Source organism: Vombatus ursinus, unplaced genomic scaffold (genome assembly GCF_900497805.2).
Source record: "Vombatus ursinus unplaced genomic scaffold, bare-nosed wombat genome assembly UNPS02014814.1, whole genome shotgun sequence".
NCBI lineage: Eukaryota > Metazoa > Chordata > Mammalia > Diprotodontia > Vombatidae > Vombatus > Vombatus ursinus.
This window is the reverse complement of record NW_020954592.1, coordinates 3906389-3929144: the sequence shown is the minus strand read 5'-3', so window position 1 is coordinate 3929144 and position 22756 is coordinate 3906389. Positions and strand designations below refer to the sequence as shown.

Here is a 22756-nt window from a genome sequence, read left to right as displayed (position 1 = left end):
ATTGTCAAAGAATCTACCTCATTTCCCCCAAATCTAAAACTTTAGCATTACCTTCATCAGGGGTCAGTGGAAAGAACACTAGCTTTGAAGTCAAAAGCCCTGGATTCAAATCCCATCTCAGACCCTTATTACTTACTAAACTCCCTGAACCTCAGTGTCCTCACATCTGAAAAATGAATGAATTGGACAAGATGGCCTCAGGGGTCCTTTCCAGTTTGACAGGTATGATCCCACACTCTCCATATCCAATCTATCATCAAGGTCTTTGATAATGACTTTCCTCTATTTTCTATGCCAAAACCATAGTCCAAAGGATCGTGCCCTCATCCTTGGACAAGTATAATTGCCTCTTAGTTAACAACAAGGTATACAATATCTTTCTATCCTACATACAAACTTTCAGAAGAATTTTTCACTAACACCATTTATTTGCTTTTCAAGAACCTATAATAGTCCCTTATTCTTTTAACTTTCACTTTGTCTTATCTCTGCCATTAATTTGGTATCTGTCACTTAATGAATCTGTCCCCTCATTTTCTTCATCTGTCAGATAAGGATAATAATAGCTTTCTTGCCTGTTTCATAGTGTTATCATGAGGATGAAATGAGCTAATTATGTGTGAAAGTGCTTTCAAAAAGTAACAACAATAATAGCTGACATTTGCATAATACTTTAAGGTTTGCAAAATGCTCCACATTAAACAATGAAATGCCATGTAATATGTTACTATCATAATTATCACTATTATTATGCTAGGAGGCTTCTCCTACAGTCTCCCTCCCCCTCCCCTGCCCCCACATTTCATTTTATGTATTCTACATAGAATTTTCAGAAGCAGTTGGTATAGTGGCTAGAAGACTGGCCTTGGAGTAAGGAAGACCTGAATTCAAGTCCTTCCTTCCAATATACTCAGTGCATGCTTGCAAACAACCCTTTAACTACAAGTTAACAAATCAGTTACCAAGTTGCATTGGTTGATCAATTCATAGGATCATAGTATCACACCTAGAGTTTCCAGACTCAGAATTCTCTATTCCAGTGAAATCACAGGTCTATACTACAAAAAAAAAAAAAAAAAAAGCATACTTACAGAATGACAATGTAGTAGCTACATACTATACCATGAGATAATCCATCAGCTACTGGAACAACGCAACAAGGTAGTTCTTGGTTAATTACCCTAATTTAAATTGTGGTCCCTAAAATCATGGAAATTTTTCCATAATGTTTTAATTTTCATGTATAGGGATAGCTAGAGAATTGAGTTTTTAGGTTTTTTGGGGGGAGGCACAGCTGATTCCTCTTTGATCTCAAATCCCTATGATATAAAACCTTTCAGATCTCTCCATTTTCAGAACTCAGGGCAGGGATGAATGAAGGAAAAAGTCCCCTTTTCAAAACTGCTTTATCTCCATGCTTACGGTACATGGTCAGATACTATTCATGGGCTGGAAAGGGTCTGCTGCTGAGTATATTTTCATTAATTGCTCAAGCAGTCTGGCTCTGTTTTTGTGTTGCATTCACATCCAATCTCCCCAAAGAAAGAAAGTAAAAATAGCACTTGTGAGAAGACACGCTCACTGCTCAAAGTAGGATGCCAAGTGATTACTCTTCCTCTGCCCCTGACCACAGTCAAATGCAGGACAAATCACGTAGTCTCTGTCTCAGATTTCTCAGTTCTTGAGAAGCACTGACTGTTATGTGAACAAAGCCCCTAGAAGCTGTCTCTTACAATCACATTGGAACAATTCCCATCACCACCACCACCCCCATCTTTCTACTCTCCCCCATTGTTTTCTGTTTTTGTGTCTCGATTATATTTTCAAACTGGCATCACCAGATGTCTTCCAAACATCTTTCCCTACATGTCCTATAAGTGTCTCAAACTCAATATGTCATCTGTCTTCTCACTCTAAATCATCCCTCCCTACAAACTTCTCTGCTTCTGTTCAGGGTGCCACCATTCTGTCAGCTACCCCAACTCACAACTTCTTTCCTTTCCCCCATATCTAATAAGCTGTCTACTCTTGTTGATTCTGCCTCCCTGACATCTTTTGCATCTATCCCCTTCTCTCCACTCACAAGGCCACCCCCACTATTTAGGCCCTCATTACTTCTTACCTGGATTACTGAAATAGGAAGTAAACAAGACAACCTACTATATGCCTGACACCATGCTAACTGCCTTACAAATATCTCATTTGATTCTCACAACAAAGTTCTATTATTATCCCCATACTGCCGCTGAGGAAGGTGCTATTATTATCTTCATTTTACAGGAGGAAGCTGAGGCAGACTGAGTTTAAGTGACTTGCCCAGGGACACACAGCTAGTAAATGTCTGAGGTCAGATATGAACTCAGGTCCTCCTGATTCCAGGCCCAGCACTCTATCCACTGTACTAGAGAGTATACTAGTAACAGACTGCCTCCAATAGACTCCTAATTCATTTCCCAGATTTCAGCATCATTCTTCTCCAACCCATCTTCCATACAGTTGTAAAATTCATCTTCCTTTAGGAAACGTCCAAACGCATCATGCTCCAGCTCAAATATCTTCAGCGGCTTTCTACTGCCTCGAAAATAAAAATGCAAACTCCTCAATGAGGCATTTAAATCCCTCCACAATCTGGCCTCTGCTCACTTTTCCAGACTTTTTTGCATTCCTTGCCTTCATACACCTCTCCATTCCAGTCAAACTGATTTCTTTTTTTTTTTTTTTGTTCCCCCAACTCTGCGTTGCATCTCCTCCCTCTGTCTTTGCTTGAGCCGTCCCACATGCCTTAAATGTATTTTCTTCTCATCTCCACTTCTTGGAATGCTCAGTTCAGATGTCTCCTCCTCTGTCCTGTTCTCCCTGGTTGTTAGTGCTCCCTGTCTCCTCAATTTTTTTTTTTTGCATGTAGTAACTATTTGTCCATGATGTTAAGAATCTTCAGGGTAAGGTCTGTTTGTCAGTTTTGTCTTTGTGTAACATCAGTGCTGGGCACAGTGCCTTACACGTAGGTAGGCTCTTAAATGCCGACCAAAATTGAACTCAAGTTTGCTGTTGTACTTACCCACTACGAGTCACCAGGCACTGCCGGAGCCCCAGCTTCCGAAAGATGTCTACCACCGTCTCCATGGGGGTGTGGTCGGTGACCGTGAAGGGGCTCAGGTTGAGAATGCGCCTCAGCTTCAAGGGATGGGGGCTATTTGCAGGTAGTCCAGGGGGCTCTTCAGTGAAATACATGATAGAATTGCTCACGATCCCATCCTGGCGTTGCCTGGCATTTTCTAGGCAATGAGAGCAGAGGGACAGTTAGGATAAACATCAAAAGGAAAAGAACCTACATGGTCTAAAATGATTATAGCAGCTCTCTTTGTGGTGGCAAAGAACTGGAAATTGCAGGGATGCCCATCAACTGGGGAATGACTGAACAAGTTGTGGTATATGATTGTGATTAGAATACTACTGTGCTATCAGAAACGATGAGCTCTACGATCTTAGAAAAACATGGATAGACTTGCACAAAATAATGACGAGTGAAATGAGCAGAACCAAGAGAACATTGTATACAGTAACAGCAATAATGTTTTAAGAAGGACTTTGAACAAATAACTCATTTTGACTATTATTACCCAAATTAACTATAAAGGATATATGAAGAAAGATGCTATCTGTATCTGGAAAAAGAATTGATAAATAGAAGTATGTATAGAATAATTTTACATATATATGCCTATTTGTGTCTAATAACAGTCATCCCTAGGGTGGGGGGTAAGGGGGAGAGAGGAAAGAAAAAGGGGAAAAAAATTTTAAAAAAGAAATTTACAGGATAACTTTATTACATATTTAAAAGGAATAGCAAGGAATAGCAATAACTTTATTATATATTTAAAAGGAATAGCAAGTTTATTATATACTTAAAAGGAATAGCAAGTTTATTATATATTTAAAAGGAATAGCAAGTATAATAGTTTCAATATAGTTTCATGTACAATTATCTTTTTTATCATACTATGTTACGGAAATACTTGTTTTATTCCATAAATTAAAAATAAAATAAATTTAAAAAAAAAACAGCCTCAAGTGGTACACAGCTACTCTGCCCCAGTCTAGCAACTATAACAGCCAGAATTATATATCAGGGGCTTATGTGTCAGTTCACTAACTAACATATAAAAATTCCTTTACTGCAAATACCAACCTCAAAATATCCTTGAGAACCCAACAAATAAATTGTACTGAGAGCAGAACATTATTACAGACAAATTTCTGTTTAAGGTGCCACAATTTTATTAATCACCCAGATTCACCACTGCAGAGGGGTCTTTGTCTCTTCCCTCTCCACCCGTATCCAATCCAATCAGCAGCCCACTCTTATCGACTGCTTCCATGACATCTCCTGCATCCATTCACTTCTCTCCCGTTACAAGGCCACCCCCACCATTTGGGCCCTCATTACCTCTTACCTAGACTACTGAACCAGCGAGATGGCATAGTGAATGGAGCTAGGAAGACTTGAGTTCAAATCCAGCCTCTGACACTTACTAGCTATGTGACTCTGGACAAGTTACTTAATCTCTGCCTCAGCTTCCTCAACTGTTAAATAGTTGTAATAATAGCGCCTACCTCACAGAGTTGTTATGGGCATTAAAGATAATATTTGTAAGGTGCTTAGCACAGTGCTTTGCACACAGTAGGTGCTTAATAAATGTGTTTCTTCCTTCCTACTTTCCCTCCTTCCACAATGGCCCAAATAAGACTATAATTCATAAAAATTTAAGAACATTTTAATAAATGCAGACAATTCTGAATTCTCATAATTTCCAAACTACATTTAATCAAAGGCTTTCAAAATACTGTACAGATCCCTAGTAGAAAAAATCAAAATACCATGGGAATGGGATGGAATACCTATCCCCAGCATCCTGTATGGTGCTTGAGCTGTTCCAGAAATGCTTTCAGTGCACCTAGAGAAGATGAAATTCTATCCCAATATTTTATCCAATTGCAAAAAAGCAATCTTTTATGCTCCCCTACCATAAATAATATGCCAAACATTAAATAGAAGAGAATAATAGTAGGACAGCAACTTGTCCCAGGACTGTTTCTACTTGAATTCCACTGAAAAGGTGAGGAAAAAAATCAGATTATTAGTAGTAAAAATAGTATTTTAAAGTTTCCAAAGTACTTTACATATATTATCTCATTTTAACTTCACAAAACTAGGAGGTAAGTGCAATTATTTTCCCCATTTTACAGAAGAGGAAACAGAGGCTGCCTTGCCCAACTAGTTAGTATCTGAGGCTGGGCTTAGACCTGGTTTTTCCTGACATCAAGTCCAGCACTCTAGCCTCTACACTTCTAGAAAATGTGCAACAAGATCAAACTGAACATTCTTAATACGGCAGGTTCCATGATACAAGTGCCACTACTGAGATTCAGAGCCCATGTCATTCTTTCAAAGGTTTGAAAGATGGGTTTGATAAAAGCTATTGCTCCTTTGTGTGGGGGAAGGTGAACCTGGTATTCCCAACAGGGACAGAAGACAGGTTCAAAAGTGCGCAATTACTGTTAATTTTTAAAATGACATTTGTTAGTTATAAATTAATTTATAATTTTCACAATCGGAATATGAACCCTTTGCAAGACGAGAAGGCTGAAACCAAATTTACCTCTGTATCCAGAATTTTAAGTCTAAACACAATTATCCCCAAAGGGAAAAGAGAAATGTCTCAGGAAAGATCATATTTTTCTTTCTTTTTCTTTGGATTTTTCATATTTTTTAAATGAGTCATTTTTTAGATCAAAAAAATAGTAAAGTTGTTATGATTACAATTACCCTACTTTTTTCTTTGCTGAGAACTTAGAGCTCATTAGAAACAACTTAATGCAATCCTGGATATCTGGGCTGAAAAAAAAAATTTTAAGTAAAAAAATGAAACAAACCTATTGACTTCAATAGCTAATGAATAGGAAAAGATTAGAAAAGATGTACGGTGAGGTTTGCCCCAAGAATGGTTGCAGATATGTTATAAATCTCTTCTCTTCTCACACACTATTATTCACCTATATTTCTGTTTGAAAGAATAAGACTACAATAGTGTCCTCTGTGGCCTTTCATTGCAATACACTACTCTAATAGAAAACTGGTAGCATTTGGGATCACACTGAGAGGGGGTGGAAGGAAGAAGCCCTAGTTAAAACAGAAACAGAAGGCTGGACTACAAAGCAAACACCTTCAGATGATGGGGCCCACTCTGGTAATATCAAAAAGGATAAGATTCAATCAGAAATACACTGACTGAGGTCCATCTTTTCAAAAGTCTGTGTTGAATTGAGTGGTTCTTTGCTGAATCAAGACTTTTCTCTTTTTAGTGATTTTACGAAAATGCTCAACATACTTCTATTTGTTCTTATCTTCAGGCTGATGATTCTTTACTATCACATTGCATGCTTCTAGCTATTCCAACAATAGCACTTTTAAATTTTACTACATATTCTAATCAGAGGTTTCAAACATCCAACAAATGCCAATATAGAATTTTGTACACTAATTTGTGGAATCACATATTGAATGCAAACATGGATGAAATTATAATAGTTTGTTGAGCTTCAAGAAAATCAATGGGCACATTTGAACTAGAACTAAATCAATATACAAAAAACTACTGAATAAGAACCTCAAAATATTCTCCAAAATGAACCTGGACTGAACTGGATTTGAAAACCTAATCTAACATTGAGTAAATCATACCTACCAAGATTTGGATAACCTAGTTCTCAATTTTCATGTTGAACAACATCCTAGAGGGGCTCAAAAAAGATTGCGGACTGCTCACTGCCAATAAGAAGTACAGACAATATGGACCTGAGACAGCACTGGTGATCATATGGTTTGATCATTCTGCTACACACATAGTGAGTATTGCTTTCCAGAAAGACTTTGATATGGATCCTTGAAGTAGAACAATAAAGGCTTATCCTGAGATTGCAAACTGTATCCACAGTTGTTGAAGGGGTCCCAAGGGTAGTTGAACTGGAGAACGGGAAAAGATGGCAGGTAAAAAAAAAAGCCAGAGAGAGCCCAAAGTTAGAAGCTTCCCAACTCATATGGCCCAACAACCATATTTCAAAAGCACGAGAAAGAGTCAACTTCTTAGAGTCAGTTAGTAAAAAATACATTTTGGTGAGTGCAGAATATGGTACTAAGTGCTATCAAGAGAGACAGAAGAGACAGCTTTCTGTTTCTGAGTTCTGTTTTAACTTGTGTGGAGAATTCTCCAACAAAGTCTTACTCTATGGCCTCATCAGGGAATGAAGACAATGCTGGGTTCTTGGAAGCTATGCTAGCAGAGAAAACTGGAATATTCTATCAAGCTGAAAAGGCAAGTACAGGACTGATGATGGATCGGAGAGAAGTATGTTTCTGTTACATAAGGACCAGTCTCACTAAGTTTGAGGAAATTCATCTCCAGGTTGACTATACAAAGTGAGGAGTTTTTCTAGTCATGGGAACTCTTAGAGACCATTTCCTGCTCATAAAGAGTTTGTGATGTGCATTAGTAGAGGAAGTCCCCATGCCAACCATACTACAGACCACTGACGTATGAAAGAGGATAGATTGCTACTCTCTAGAACTCAGCTTTGGGTCTAAAATCCTTGTCCGTCTCAGTTTTATCACAGCCTTTCTATGAAGAAAGAGGAACAGAGAGTAAATTTAGACTTTAGAGGTTCAGAGTTTATAGAAGAAAACATGCTGTGGGTTTTCCTCCTCAAAGCTTTGGCTAATAAACGCACAATGTACGCATCTTCCATGTGGAAAAACAAACAGCAACCTTGTCTCTTGTAAACACTGAAGTCATCTGTTTAGATGGATGGTGAAGATGCATTGGTTTGGATAAACAGTAAGACTCTTTATTAATATCTGGCCCACAAACGCTAAACAGGTGGCAAGAAACTGCAATGTATAGAGTTTACACACAGTGTACTGTACATCACAGACCCAGAGCATAAAAACCCCAAAATCATTATTGGATGACATTTAAAGGTATGCAGAATGAATAAAGTTGTATTATTAGTCATTCTTGTTTGTTACTTTAATTTTTTCCAGAGTGCTGGATTGGTCTCAGGCAGTTTATTTAAAAGGGTCCAGGAAGGATCCAAGAAGGAAGGAGTTGACATTGTGGCTTTGTCAGTTCTCCTCTTTATTCTCATTTTGTTTACTTCATCTGAAAAACAGATGTGCCCAGTAGAGAGAATAGGAGGCCTGGAAGCCAGAAGATCTGAAATACAATCCTGAGTCTACCAGGGAACCTTTTAAAATGATCTGTTAGCTACAATATTTGGAAAGAGAGCTCCACTGTTTTAGAAAAAAGTCATTATTCTTCCTTATAGTATACACAACCATAATTAATAACAATACTAGTACAATGTGAGCTTCATGTAGACCACAAAGATGAAAATTAGCAAATTCATTGACCATCATCCCTCTATTTAGCTCCTAAATTTCTAAGATTTAAAGTTTTTTAAAGAATGTTTTATGCCTCCATATTGACTGAATCTGCCCCTATCTGGTGTGTATGAACTGTAGGACTTGTAAAATTTGCCAATATTGCAAATGCAAATACAATTTATTTTATTAAATGTTAACTGTGACTTGTGGTATCAGTTGGTACAACTAATTAGGTAAATAATTATCTTGAATATTTAAAATATAAATAGAATAATTCATGAATTTGCTAATTGTTCTTCCCTAACTCCCCAGGGGCAGCTTAACTAGAAATACTCACTTGTCCTAACATACCTAGAAATTTATGTAGGATTCCCCATAGAATTCAAGGTATAGTTTAATAAATGGAGAAAGTATGATATAATTATAATAGGGGTCTGGCACGTGCATAGACCCTATCAGCTTGCTCAGATGGTGTGTCTTCTTACAGAAAACACAAGAGAACTGCTTTTGGGAGAATTTTTATGACATCTAGGGGAAGTGCTTTAGGGTAACTGTGGGACATGTGTGGAATTCTGTAATTGGTTTTGTTGACTGACCATGTGATTGCGAGATTTTTTTGTTTTTTTGTTTTTTAATTTGCTGGGTAGCCAAAACTCTCAACATCTTCAAAAAAGGTCTGAGTTCTAGCCACAATTTCTTTTTGCTACATTAGAGTCTGGGGAAACTAAGTAACCCTTTCTATATAACAGACTTTGCGGTAAGGGGAAGGGCCTTAGGGCTTTTATCCTTTAAGACTACAGAGCCCCTGGGGGCAGCTAGGTGGCACAGTGGATAGAGCACCAGCCCTGGAGTCAGGAGACCCTGAGTTTCAAATCTGGCCTAGCTGTGTGACCATAGGCAAGTCACTTAACCTCAACTGCCTCACTAAAAAAAAAAAAAAGACTATATGGCCCCCAAGAAATGGAATCAGCTTGACCTTTTTGCTCATTCCTTTCTATCTGAGGTCTCTAACCATAGGACAGGAAGCCACAGAAATCCAAGAGATGGAATCTAGGCCAGGTTTTGTAGCAAATCCAGCCAGGGATCAAGAAATGATCTTTAAAAAACAACCTCCTGGCTCCATGCAGATGATTGAGAACTCTTCCAACAGTGATGCAACGTTTGGATGTAAAATTGGTGAGAACAATGCTATGTTGGAACTCAGCTAAGTTTTGGGCCTTTTCCATCGAAAAAAAAAAGTGAGTTGCTTTGGGAAGAATACGCCCTGCAGATTCTGGTAGAAATACTTGTAAGTTTGTTCTTGCTGACTCTGAGGTAAATATCCCTTTGGAAAAGCTACACAGGAAGAAGTGGTTAAGTGCAATTGGGGTGCTAGTCACTGGCTCCCTGATAAAGCAGGGCAACATTGCTAGTGTGGGCTCAAGCTGATGGGCAGAGAACAGATACCCCACAAACCCTTCAGGGTACCTGAGAACCCTGGGGAAAAATATAGCTGTCCTGCCCTGAGAGAGTGTAACCTGAGTGCACATGCTACATAATAAAGAACATCCATACTGAAGTCAGACGACCTGGAATCGAATCCTGACTCCGCTACTCATTACCCATTTGTCCCTGGGAAACTTTTTTACCTTCTCTAAGGCTCATTCCCTCATTTATAAAATGGAAGTATTACAAAAACAAAACAACAACAAAAAAAACAATAAAATGGGAGTGTTCAAGATCTTTCCCCTTCTAAATTCTATGACACTCTGATCTTATGGAAACTTTGAACCTATAACAGTATCTAATGTATATTAATTGATAAGATGATAAAATCCAAAGCCATATGAACCCCAAGTCACATAAACCCACAAAGGAACAGAAATACAAAGGGATCATGAATTAGAGCTACAAAAATGCTTCAGAGACTTTGCAAGTGGTCTGCCTTGAAAAGTCTTTATAGTAAGTGCCTCTATGTACAAAAATATTTATAGCAGCTCTTTTCTGGTGAGCAGCAAAGAATTGGAAATTGATGGGATGCCTATCAATTGGGAAATGGTTGAGCAAGTTGTGGTATACGGTTGTGATGAATATTGTTGTGCCATAAGAAATGACAAGCAGAATGCTCTCAGAAAAACCTGCAAAGATTTACATGAACCGATGCAAAGTGAAATGAGTAGAACCAGGAGAACATTGTACACAGTAACAGCAATATTGTAAGATGATCAATTGTGAATGACTTAGCTATTCTCAGCAATAAATTGATCCAGGACAACCCTGAAGGACTCAAGATGAAAAATGCTATCCATCCCCAGAGAAAGAACTGATGGGAGTCTGAATACAGATCGAAGCATACTTTTTTTTTTTACTTTATTTTTTCTTGGGTTTTTATTTGGTCTATGTTTTCTTTTATAACATGACTAATATGGAAATATTTTTTGCATGAAAACACATGTATAACCTACATCAAATTGCTTGCCTTCACAACGAGGGGGGCAGAAGGGGGAGAAGTGGAAGTTGATTTTAAAAATGAATGTTGAAAATTATTTTTACATGTAATTGAGGAAAAATAAAATATCAAAAAAAGAAAAGAATTATAAAATTTTTTTAAAGTCTTTATAATATAAGAGGAGAGACAGAACCCTGGTCCTCTGTATATCATGCAAGACAGTTGCCAGTTGGATTGCCTACTAAACTAGGGGTCAGGAAAACCTAGGTCTGAAACCCTTTTCTGACACAAAAGCCATGATACAATAGAAATCACTTATCCAAAAACTCAAATTCCCTCATCTGTAAAATGAGTCAAATGGTATGTTTGAAACTTATCTCACAAGGCTGTTGTATATGACCTATTATGAATAATCCTAGCATATGTCTAATGCCTTATCATACTGATTTCAATTTATCCTATATATTGTAAATTGATTTCAATTTATCCTGTATACATCTTATTTGGACATAACTGTTCACATGTTATCTTCCCCATTAGAATGTGAGCTCCTCAAGAACAGAACCTGCCACATGGCTTTCTTTGTCTTCCTGGTGCTTAGCACAATGCTTGGCACATAGCAGGCACTTAATAAATATTTACTGACTGGCTGATTCTACTGTTGCATATTGGCTACTCATCTATAACATATTTTTAGAAAGCTGCCTGAGGGGCAGCTAGGTGGCACAGTGGATAGAGCACCGGCTCTGGAGTCAGGAGAACCTGAGTTCAAATCCGGCCTCAGACACATAATACTCACTAGCTGTGTGACCCTGGGCAAGTCACTCAACCCCACTGGCCTAGCCAAAAAAAAAAAAAAGCTGCCTGAGGTTGCTGAGCAGTCGTCCAGGGTCACACATCTAAGGACTTTCTTACTTTTAGATCATTTTTTGATCAATCCAGTATGACTATTACCATTAAAGATATACAGTAAAAAGTTCAGCAATCCCAACATGAACACAGTGTTAGGCACATAGCCGGTGTTCAATAATATTTGTTAATATGAATTATATAATCTTTGAAATACCAGAAACTGAAAGCAAAAATTCTAATTGATCTTGAATAAGCTGTCAGAATTGGTCTACTCTAAATATAGTAAATGTTCATGGAATCAATAGTAATTATATTGATAGCAAGTTAACAGTAACACAATAACTTATCAGTATAAACAACCAAAATAATTTTCTCTATAAAACTTATAAATTATGCAGAATTATTGCATAATTTATAAGTTTTATGAAGTAGTTAAGTGGCATAGTGGATACAGTGTACCCAACGTGGAGTCAGGATGACTTATCTTCCTGAGTTCAAATCTAGCCTCACACATTTACTAGATGTGTGACCCTGGGCAAGTCACTTAACCCTATTTGTCTCAGTTCCTTACCTGCAAAATGAGCTGGAGAAGGAAATGGCAAATCACTCCAGCATCTTTGCCAAGAAAACACCAAATGGTGGTCACAAATGACTGAACAACAATTGCAAATTTGATTTGAAGCCACAGGACTTCAGAGGTCATTTATTAATGACTCTTTAAAAATCTTCATTAAAACATGTGAAAATACCTACAGAGAAAGCACTTTATATATCTCAAAGACAATGTGTTGTAGTCGCTGGCCTTGGATTCGAGAAGACCTGGGTTCAAGTCCTTCCTGTGGTCCATACTAACAATGTGATCATGAGCAAATCACTTCTCAGTGTTCTAGACAACCTTCTAAGACAAAAAGTTACCAATGAGTTGCTGATTTGCATCCATAGAGGTGGTTTCTCCCTAGGAATTCTTTTTTTTTCCCCCCGGCAATTGGGGTTAAGTGAGTTGCCCAGAGTCACACAGCAAGTAAGTGTCAACTCCCTAGGAATTCTTTACAGAAGTAAAATAACAGGTCCAAAACTGTTGGACCAAAAACTAAAATCTGTTCGACTTGCTCACACTAAAAGAGTTCTCTCCTCTTTTAAAGTGCTCCAGAGAAGAAAACTTTACAACCTTCCTTATCCAGAAACTCTTTTACCCCCTTGAAAAAAAGATATCACATCCCAGGGTTTCACGCCAGGATACTTACCATAATTTCTACATTCCACAATTTTAGAAGTTTTTCTTTTGCCCATTTTAAATGCAATTCAACAAATATTTATTAAGTTCTTACTATGCACAAGGTACTGTGCTAAATGCTAATGAGACAAAGTTTCACCCCAAAGTGGCTTACACTTGACTAGCAGAATATAACAAAGGTACAGATAAGCATGGGGAGAAAATGCTAGCAATTGGAGGATAAGAGATGGTTTATGGGAGGTACGGCACCCGAACAGAGCCTTGCAGGAAAATAAACTCTAACAGATAGTGATAAAGAGGGAGAACATTTTAGGCAGGAGAGATGGAATGTGTGAAAGCATATGTCGTGGAGACCTTAACTGCTGTAATTACTAAGCTCAAAAGTTTTTAATTATAATTGAGGGGAAAATAATTTTTTTTTAAAATGAGTAAGAACAGCTTTGAATAAAACTAGTTAATGCTAGTATTTTGAACTGTACCAAAAGACAGCTTCCAGGAAAAAAGGAAATGATAGATTCCCCTCTACTCTGCCCTGGTCAGACAGCATCTGGGATATTAGGTTCAGTTTCAGGTACCACAGTTTAGACAGGCCATTGATAATCTGGAGAGTGTCCAGCATGGTGAAGGGATTTGAGTACATATCATACAAAGATCAGCTAAAGGAAGGAATTGGGAATATTTAACCTAAAGAAAAGAAAACTTGGGGTATGTGGGAAGACATGAAATCTGTCTTCCGGTATTTGAAGGTACCTGAATTGAAATCCAGCCTCACACACTTCCTAGCTATGTGACCTTGGGCAAGTCACTTAATATCTGTTTGCCTCAGTTTCCTTCAGTGTAAAATGAGGATAATAATAACACCTACCTCGAAGGGATATTGTGAGAATCAAATAAGATACCTGTAAAGCACTTAGCACCATGCTTGCAATATAGTAGGTGCGATATAAATGTTTATTCTTTTTCTTTCCTTCCTTACCACGTGGAAAAGAGGTAAGATTTCGTCTGTTGGGCACCTGAGCAAAGAACTAGGAGCATTGAGTAAAAGCTAATAAGGCACAATTAGGTTTGATGTAAGGGAAAACTCTTGAACAAATACAGTTATACATAAGTGCTTCAAAGGGGCTACCACAAAGATGCTAAATGACCACTTAGCATGCAAGTTGTAAGTGTGGGATCCTTTTTTCTGGTGTAGGTTGAACTCTGAGGATTGCTGAGGTCCCTCAAACTCTAAAATTCTGCAATTCTGATCCCATTCCTATGACCCAAAAAGACCTACAGTTCCACAAATGTAGGAAATTAACCTCCTCCCTTATACCTGGAGAGGTAGACTTTTCCTGTCTATCTCTACAGTCTAAGAAGACAAGCATATCTGATTGCTCAAGGGTAAACACTACTACTACCTTTCCCCAGGTTACATTACCTATCTGATTGAAAGTATAAAGACATTGTTTACATTTACTTTTTTATCTATAGACATTCCAAACATTGCTACCTAGAGAGCTATCAGTTCATAAACCTAAATTCCCTCTCTAACAATTTGATGATAATTACTATTTACCATTTGATTACAAGAATGTGTTTCATCAGCAATTAACCAGTAGTTTCTATGCAGGTGCCAGTTCAGCTAGACAATGGGTCGCTGATTCACTGACATTTATTACTTTAGTGAGGTTTTTCAAATTGTACCTTTTGCTTAAAAGTCCTTAGAGAGGCTGTATATTTAAAAAGGACATCTGATTAAAATATTTAAAAACAAACAAACCTAGGCTCCATTTGAGGGGAAAGAATTATAATGCAATTCTATATTTATCCCTAACATATAAAAAGATACCCCAAATATGTAAGCAAATATAATCTTTGGTGAGAAAAGCACTATGGTTTCTGTCAGATGAAATTATGTCTGACATCACTGAGAGAGTAGGTAAGGGGAAACTACTGGATATGCTTTTATTGAGAGTTTCAAAAAGCTTTATTTTTTTTTTAGTTGAATCACCACAGATTTGAGAGAAGAGTTTTTTTGTTTTTTGTTTTTTTTAACAAGAATAAGAAAATGACTTACAGATAGGAAACAGAAAGTAAACATAAAAAAGGATTTTTCTGATCAGAGAAAGAAAATAGTGGAATCCATCAAGGATGGTCTGGGACTAGTCTATGGAACATTTTTGTATATCATACCAAAAGGAGAACACATAGTCAGCTATCCAAGTGTGCAAATGACACTAAGCTTTCGCAGATACTGAAGTGCTAAGCTGACAAGAATAAAACAGCAGAATGACCTTATACAATGCTAAATACACTAAGAAAATGGCGGCTGAGTTTCAGTTCAGGCCTGTGTTTAGAGATTATTTTCTTATATTATGTTATATTATATTGTTCTGTTCTGTTCTGTTCTGTTGTGTTGTGTTGTGTTGTATTGTGATGTGATGTGTTATGTTATGTTACAGTCTTACATCTGATATTCATAACATAAAGCTATCTGTCCCATTATGGTTGAAAATAAATATAGTTCCAAAAAAAGGTTCAGGTCATGAGCCATGATACAGTCATGATCAGTCAACAGCTTCATGATTCAGTGGAATTAAGTACAGTATTTGTAGTTGGAGGAGTAAAGCATTTTTTAAATACTAGCTCATTTGATCTTCACAACAATACTGATATCTAAAGTGCTATTATTATCCCCATTTTTACAGATGAGGAAACTGAGGCAAATAATAGTTAAGTGACTTGCCCAGGGTCACATAGCTAGTAAGTGTCTGAGACTATATTTGAATTCGGTTTTTCCTGACTCCAGGTCCAGCATTCTATCTATTGTACCACCTACCTGTCACTTCACCCTTCTGAGTCTCAGTTTCCTCATATGTAAAATAAGTAGATTGAAGGAGATGTCCTCTAAGGTCCCTTCCAGGATTCAACCTATGCTTCTATAAGCCTAATGCTGGTAATTATCAGGAAAAGAATTAGAAAGATCAAAAGAGAAGACATCATTCCGCCATTGTACAAAATCATGGTAAAGCTGAATATGAATACCGACTACAGCTCTGCCTAACATTCCCCAAGAAAAAATGGATTTGGAGAAGGCCAAGCGAAAAGCAACTAAAGTGGTCAAGAATCTATAGGTGCTTCTATGTGAGATCAGACTAACTAAAAACTAGGTTCCTCAATCTGGAAAGAAACTAAGAGGAAACCATAGAATCATAGGATTACTTAACCTTTGTAAGCCTCAGTCAACCCTAGAAGAATTATCTGACTTCTTCCCTGAAGAAATCATCGATCCTTTATGTACTGAAATAGTTGCTGTTGTTTAGTCATTTCAGTCATGTCTGGCTCTTCGTGAACTCTTTTGGGGTTTTCGTGGCAAAGATACTGCAGTGGTTTGCCATTTCCTCCTCCAGCTCATTTTACAGATGAGGAAACTGAGGCAGGCAGAGTTAAGTGACTTGCCCAGGATGACATGGCTAGGAAGTGTCTGAGGCCAGATCTGAACTCAGAAAGAGGTATCTACTTGACTCCAAGGTTGGAGCTCTATCCACTCTGCCACCTAGCTGCCCAATTCATTGGAATTATACTTTATTTAAAAGATAGTTCTCTCACTCAAAAGCACCTGATTTGAAAGTTTTGTGACTTCTATGTATGAATCCAAAAGGTATTATCCCTTATTAAGTCGGCAGATTTGAAAACTTTTATCAGATTACTGTTACTAAGTGCTTCTGCTCTTATGCTAAAAGAAAATCCTCTTACAGACTCATTTCTTCAGATAAGAAGTGAAGTATGTAACACAGAACACTAAGATATCTGAGCTCATTTGAACTCCATAAAAAATTAAAATGAATCTCATCCATGTACAAGCAATTCCCAGCTTAAAATTCAGGTTCTATTCTAAAAGCTCAATTGTAAATGGATCGTTTAGGACTGAGAGTACATTATCTGAAGAAACAATGCTACATACATTACCAGTGATCTCTTAATTCCAAATCTAATAGTCTTTTCTCAATCCTCATCCTTCTTGCCCTGTCTAAAGTCTTTGACAGGGCTGGTCACCATCTCCTCCTGTTCCCTTAGGGTTTTCTTGACTCATATCTCTCCTCATTCTCCTCCTATCTGTCTGACCACTCCCAGTCATCAGTCTCATTTTCTAACCCCCACCTTTTCCTCCACCATAAAGCCCTGGACTTTTCTCCTAGAACCACCTTGGGCTCTGATAGGCTGATAGGCAAGCTATCATTTAATCTTATGCAGAACCAGATTACCAACTCACAACTATATCCAAATCATGCCATGGGAATGTCTCCTCCTTTCCAACTTCTTTTTATGTACTTTTCCCCCCATTAGAACATAAGCTCCCATGGAGCAGGAATTGCCTTACATTTCTTAAATATGTATCCCAAATGCTTAGCACAGTGCTTGGCATATAGTAAGCACTTAATAAATGTTTTATGCACTCATTTATTTACCTATCTATATTTTTAAAAGTGTGGGGACCACTGCTGCAGGTTAACTACTGTGCTAATAATCCTAGCCTGAGAACTAACAGTGGAGAGCACAGGAAGGGGAGGAGAAGGAGGAAGACGACTCATTTCCTGAGTTTTAATGTTTGTCCTATACTTTTCCAACTACATTTCTTTCTCTTACCTCCCACCACCACTCTCCTTGGGTACCCAAGTACCTTGACAATGCACTAACCACCTGGTATGTCTTCTCTGCTAATCAAAATTCCCATTCCTTCAGTACAAACAGGTATTAGGTGGAAAACAATCCAACTTAATTAATTCATGATAATGAATGAATGTATATTACAGCTCTCTAATGATATCTGTATTATCAAAAGGAGACATTTGTTAGCACAGATAAACTTCTAATTTTTTTTAAATTTAAGATTATGGAACAAAGTAAAGTGAAAATATTCAGGAAAAGTGAGGGAATGATAGTCAGAGGAAAGAGACTACCACATCTAGGAGCAAGCAGTCCCTGATTTTCATGGATTCTTCCCTACCTCCACTTATGAACTAATCTGATATGGTGATGGGGCCATAGGCTAGAACCCAGAATAGGTGAGGGATTCAGAGCAGAGGTTTAATACATGGGTCATTTGTAAGGTGGGCATTTATAAGTCAGCAACTAAGTGAATTAAGTCTTGCTTCACTTAAACAAGTTTTCCCAAATCTTGATTCTTCATTACTTATAAATAATTTGTTTTTCAAATTTCATTTGATGCTAACACCACTATTAGCTTCTTAGTAAATATTAGGTTCATTCTTTTTACTCACTTATGGCAAGAATGAGTTCTCTCCTCTGGGCAAAACCAATGAGCCTCTCTGAGTCTTTGGAAACCACCACTGGGAAGCCATTATAATCTGTCTCTTTAATCAGCGTCTCCACATCTTCCACCGTCATGCTATCTTGGGTGAGCACGGAAAGTGGCGGCTCCCCACGCCTGGGCCTCATGACATCAGTTGCCAGTGTCCTGTGAGTGAACTCATCCTTCACATCTAGAAATGGGTAACCATTTAAGTGGATGTGTGCCTCATAGATTCCTTCTTTTCCAAATGCATCTGCTACCCACTTGCTCGTCACAGCTGCTGCCATTAGTGGTACAATGTACTCCAGACCTCCTGTTAACTCAAACATGATCACCACCAACGAAACAGTCATTCGGGTAACTCCACCTGCAAAGAAAAGAAAAACTAGTCAGGCTCCAAGGTTTCAAAGGATCTGCAGCCAAAAGAGACGTGGGCTTGTCTAGACAATCTCCTTCATTTTGTACATGAGAAGACTAAGAACCTGAAAAGTTGTGATGGTTCTCAATATCACGTAGTTAATAACAAAAGAGCCAGGATTCAAATGCAGATTGTCTGACTCCAAATACATATTATGTTTCCACCATATTATGTTGCCTCAACTTCGATTCCCATACTAACACAAAGGCATGGATTGTGCAGCAATCTACAAAAATTATATATACTAGAAGGCAACATAGCATAGAGGATAGAATTGTGAACTTGAATGCAGGAAGACCCAGGTTTAAATCTTGTCCATTATTTACTAGATTTCCTTATTTGTAAATTGGGAATAATAATATCTTTAACTATTATTTCATGAGGTTATCGTGAAGGTGAAATGAGATTAGGTATAAAAAGCGCTTTGTAAACTAAAATGCAATATTGCTGTTCTTCAGTCGTTTCAGTTGTGTCTGACTCTCTGTGACTCCATTTGGGATTTTCTTGGCAGACACTGTAGTGGTTTTGCCATTTCTTTCTCCAGCTCGTTTTACAGATGAGGAAACTAAGGCAAACAGGGTTAAGTGACTTGCCCGGGATCACACAGCTAGTCAGGCTCTGAGGCCAGACTTGAACTCAGGAAAATGACTCTGCCTGACTCCAGGCCCGGCACTCTATCTAATATGCCACCTAGCAGCCTGAAAATGCAATATAAATAATCAGTCATTATTACAATATATAACAAAGTCCTGCCCAATTCTCCGATCCAGGGCTTCCAGTTTAAAGGAGAAATAAGTTATCTCAAATTGAGTCACTGAACTCACTCTTTACCATTCATCTACAGATCATCTGTGTGGTTGAGGCACTGTCCCCCGGAGAAACCATCCACAAAGACTGATCGCCTCACTGATTGTTTTTGACGTATGAATTATAAAAGTTTCTGATTTAACAAATTGGAGTTCATCCCTCCATATCTGGAATAAGCTGAGTAATGTTACTGACCACAATATATCCATCCACCCCCATCTACCTAACCCACCTGGACACCTGGACCAGAAATTACATTCCTTGGCATTCCTAAAGAGATTGAGATTATTAGTCATTTAATGTAAGGATACTTCAGTGCTACCATAGGCTACCAGTCCTAAGAATTTATAGTATATTAATTAACCAAATATTGTACAATTTATAACACTGCCACAGTTGGCATACTAGAGAAGAAATTCCTGTCTTGGTATCTCCAGTCACTGTCATTGTCAGAAAAGGTATCTCCAGTCAATAGTCAGTTGGAAGAATGACCCATCTGCCCACAGTAAAATGAGACCATCCTCCATGATTGGTTTCAAAGCAAAATAATGAGAATTCATGAAAAATGTCTAAATTCACTTTAAAATGTTGTTATACAAGACTGTCTTGTTTCGATGTGAGAGGATTTCATGAAGGGATTCATTTATTGTTTGTTCTTCATTTTTGAATTCACTTACTATCCTAAAGCTTATAGCTCATACAGTTCAACAGGCAGGACTATGAATCAATACTCATGACATTTAAACCAGATTCACCAGGAATTTCTTAAATTACTCTTGCATTTCAATTCTATTCTGTACATATGTATTGGAACCTCGCTATCAGGTCATGGTTTTATACCTGGAAGGGACCATCTAATGCAACCCTTTCATTTTACAGATGAGAAAATTGAGACTCATAGAGGTAAGGAGACTTGCACAAGGGCACCCAGGTACTAAGTGGCAAAGCCAAGATCTGAAACCAGCTCCTCTGACTCCAAATCCAGCTTTCTTTCCACTGTATGACACTTTCTTATTAAGTGTTTGCTTTTGTGCAAGGTATTAAACTTAGTCCTAGGAATACAAAAATGAAATGACAGGCCCTGCCTTAAAGCACTTATAATCTAATTGGGAAGACAAAGGACAAGACATGTTCACGACTCTCTATTGAGAGAAGTCAGAATATGGCTAAGTATACAAGAGATACCAGGGTGGTGGGAGAGATTCAAGAAGGAAAGGTTCCCTTCCAGCAAAAGGGAGGAGAGGAGGAAAGCAGGGAAGGTTTCACAAAACAGATAAACCTGAGTTATGCCTTGAAGGAAGAAACAGATTTCAATAGGAGATGTAGGGGAGGTCCATCCTAGGCAATGTAGCCAGTGCATAAAAATGCAAAGAGGTAAAAGACGTGAAGACAAAACTTCTTTCTTTTGTTGTTTTTCAGTCATGTCTGACTCTTTGTGACCCCATTTGGGGTTTTCCTGGCAAAGATAGTAGAGTGGTCTGCTATTTCTTTCACCAGCCCATTTTATAGAAGAGGATACTGAGGCAAACAGGGTTAAGTGACTTGCCCAGGGTCACATAGCTGGCAAGTATCTGAGGGCCAGATCTGAACTCAGGAAGATGAGTCTTCCTGACTCCAGGTTCGGCATTCTATCTACTGCACCACCTACCTGCCCCAAGACAAAATTATGAAATGGCAAATAATCTCAAACTGAGTCACTGAACTCACTCTTCACCATTCATCTACAGATCATCTGTGTGGTTCAGGCACTGTCCGCCTGAGAAACCGTCCACAAAGACTGATCACCTCACTGATTGTTTTTGATGTATGAATTATAAAAGTTTCTGATTTAACAAATTGGAGTTCATCCCTCCATATCTGGAATAAGCTAAGTAATGTTACTGACCACAATATATTCATCCACCCCCATCTACCTAACCCACCTGGACACCTGGACCAGAAATTATGTTCCTTGGCATTCCTAAAGAGATTGAGATTATTAGTCATTTAATGTAAGGATACTGATAAACCCTTAATAGATTTCAGTGCCACCATAGGCTACCAGTCCTAAGAATTTACAGTATATTAATTAACCAAATATCGTACAATTTATAACGCTGCCACAGTTGGCATACTAGAGAAGAAATTCCTGCCTTGGTATCTCCAGTCAGAGAATGAAATAAGTATAGAAAGGCAGGCTGGAGCTGTGGACAGCTCTGAATGAAAAGCTAAGAAATTTATAATTTATCACTTAGTAAATTAGCTTGGTGACTTATATTGTGGGCAGATCATTAGCACTATTGGTATATCCCCATGAAGATGTCATATGACCAGTTGGAAGTTTGGGACTAGACTTCAGGGGACAGAAGATACATATATATATGTGTGTGTATATGTGTATATGTATATATGTGTATATATGTATATATGTGTATACATATGTGTGTGTGTGTATATATATATATATAAAAGTATAGAGCTTTAGGAGTCATCTATGTCACTGTTTAGTCATTTTCAATCATTTCTGACTCTTCATGAACCCTTTTGGGGTTTTCTTAGCAAAGATACTAGAGTGGTTTGCCATTTCCTTCTCCAGCTCATTTTACAGATGAGGAAACTGAGGCAAACAGGATTAAGTGGCTTGCCCAGGGTCAGACAGTTACTAAGTGTCTGAGACTGGATTTGAACTCAGGTCTTCTTGACTCTAGGCCTGATATTCCATCCACTGGGCAACCTAGCTGCCCCTGGGAGTCATCATATAAGTCAATAATTGAGAGTTACCAAAGAAGCAAGCATAAAGAGAAAAGAGGCTTTAGTGAATAATTTGTTTTAACCACACAAGCTTGTGGATTGCCAAATCAGAAAATCAGGGATAACATTCCACAGTGTGAATAATATCACTATCAATGAGGATGAGTATATGTTAAAAACTTGGCATCCAAACAAGAGGCACTGTCCTTTATCTACAGCTAGAAAAGATAAATCTAGATAAGTCTCACTCACCTCACCCTACCTCGAACCCAAAAAAAAAAAAAAAGACAAAATATCATTCCTTTGAAGGACAGCCATAGCCTCATTTCAGCATCTCTAATGGGATTATAAAATCAGATACAGAGCCAAGTTTAAAGCCCTACTGTCCTCATTCCCAGACCAGTTAACAAAAAAGCTTAAGAAGGTTATGCTCTGTCCCAGAGCAGCATTAATATTTTCTACCTCTCCAAGGTACTAAGCCAGATCATCTCTGCATCTTATGTCACAATTGGGCCTTTTAGGGAAGTCTCTGTGGAAAATTCGTGCCTTGA

At 38.0% G+C, this 22756-nt stretch overlaps 1 protein-coding gene across 1 annotated transcript in view; it reads right to left on the bottom strand.

The window, feature by feature from the left end:
- CLCN4 (chloride voltage-gated channel 4) overlaps window positions 1-22756 on the bottom strand; it is a 100353-nt gene that overhangs the window by 13414 nt on the left and 64183 nt on the right. Inside the window, exons 11-12 of the mRNA XM_027835432.1 lie at window positions 18219-18617; window positions 3059-3275 (exon numbers count right to left, since the gene is read on the bottom strand). Of these exons, the coding sequence (XP_027691233.1) occupies window positions 3059-3275; window positions 18219-18617 (616 nt within the window). The remainder of the gene's footprint in view (window positions 1-3058; window positions 3276-18218; window positions 18618-22756) is intronic.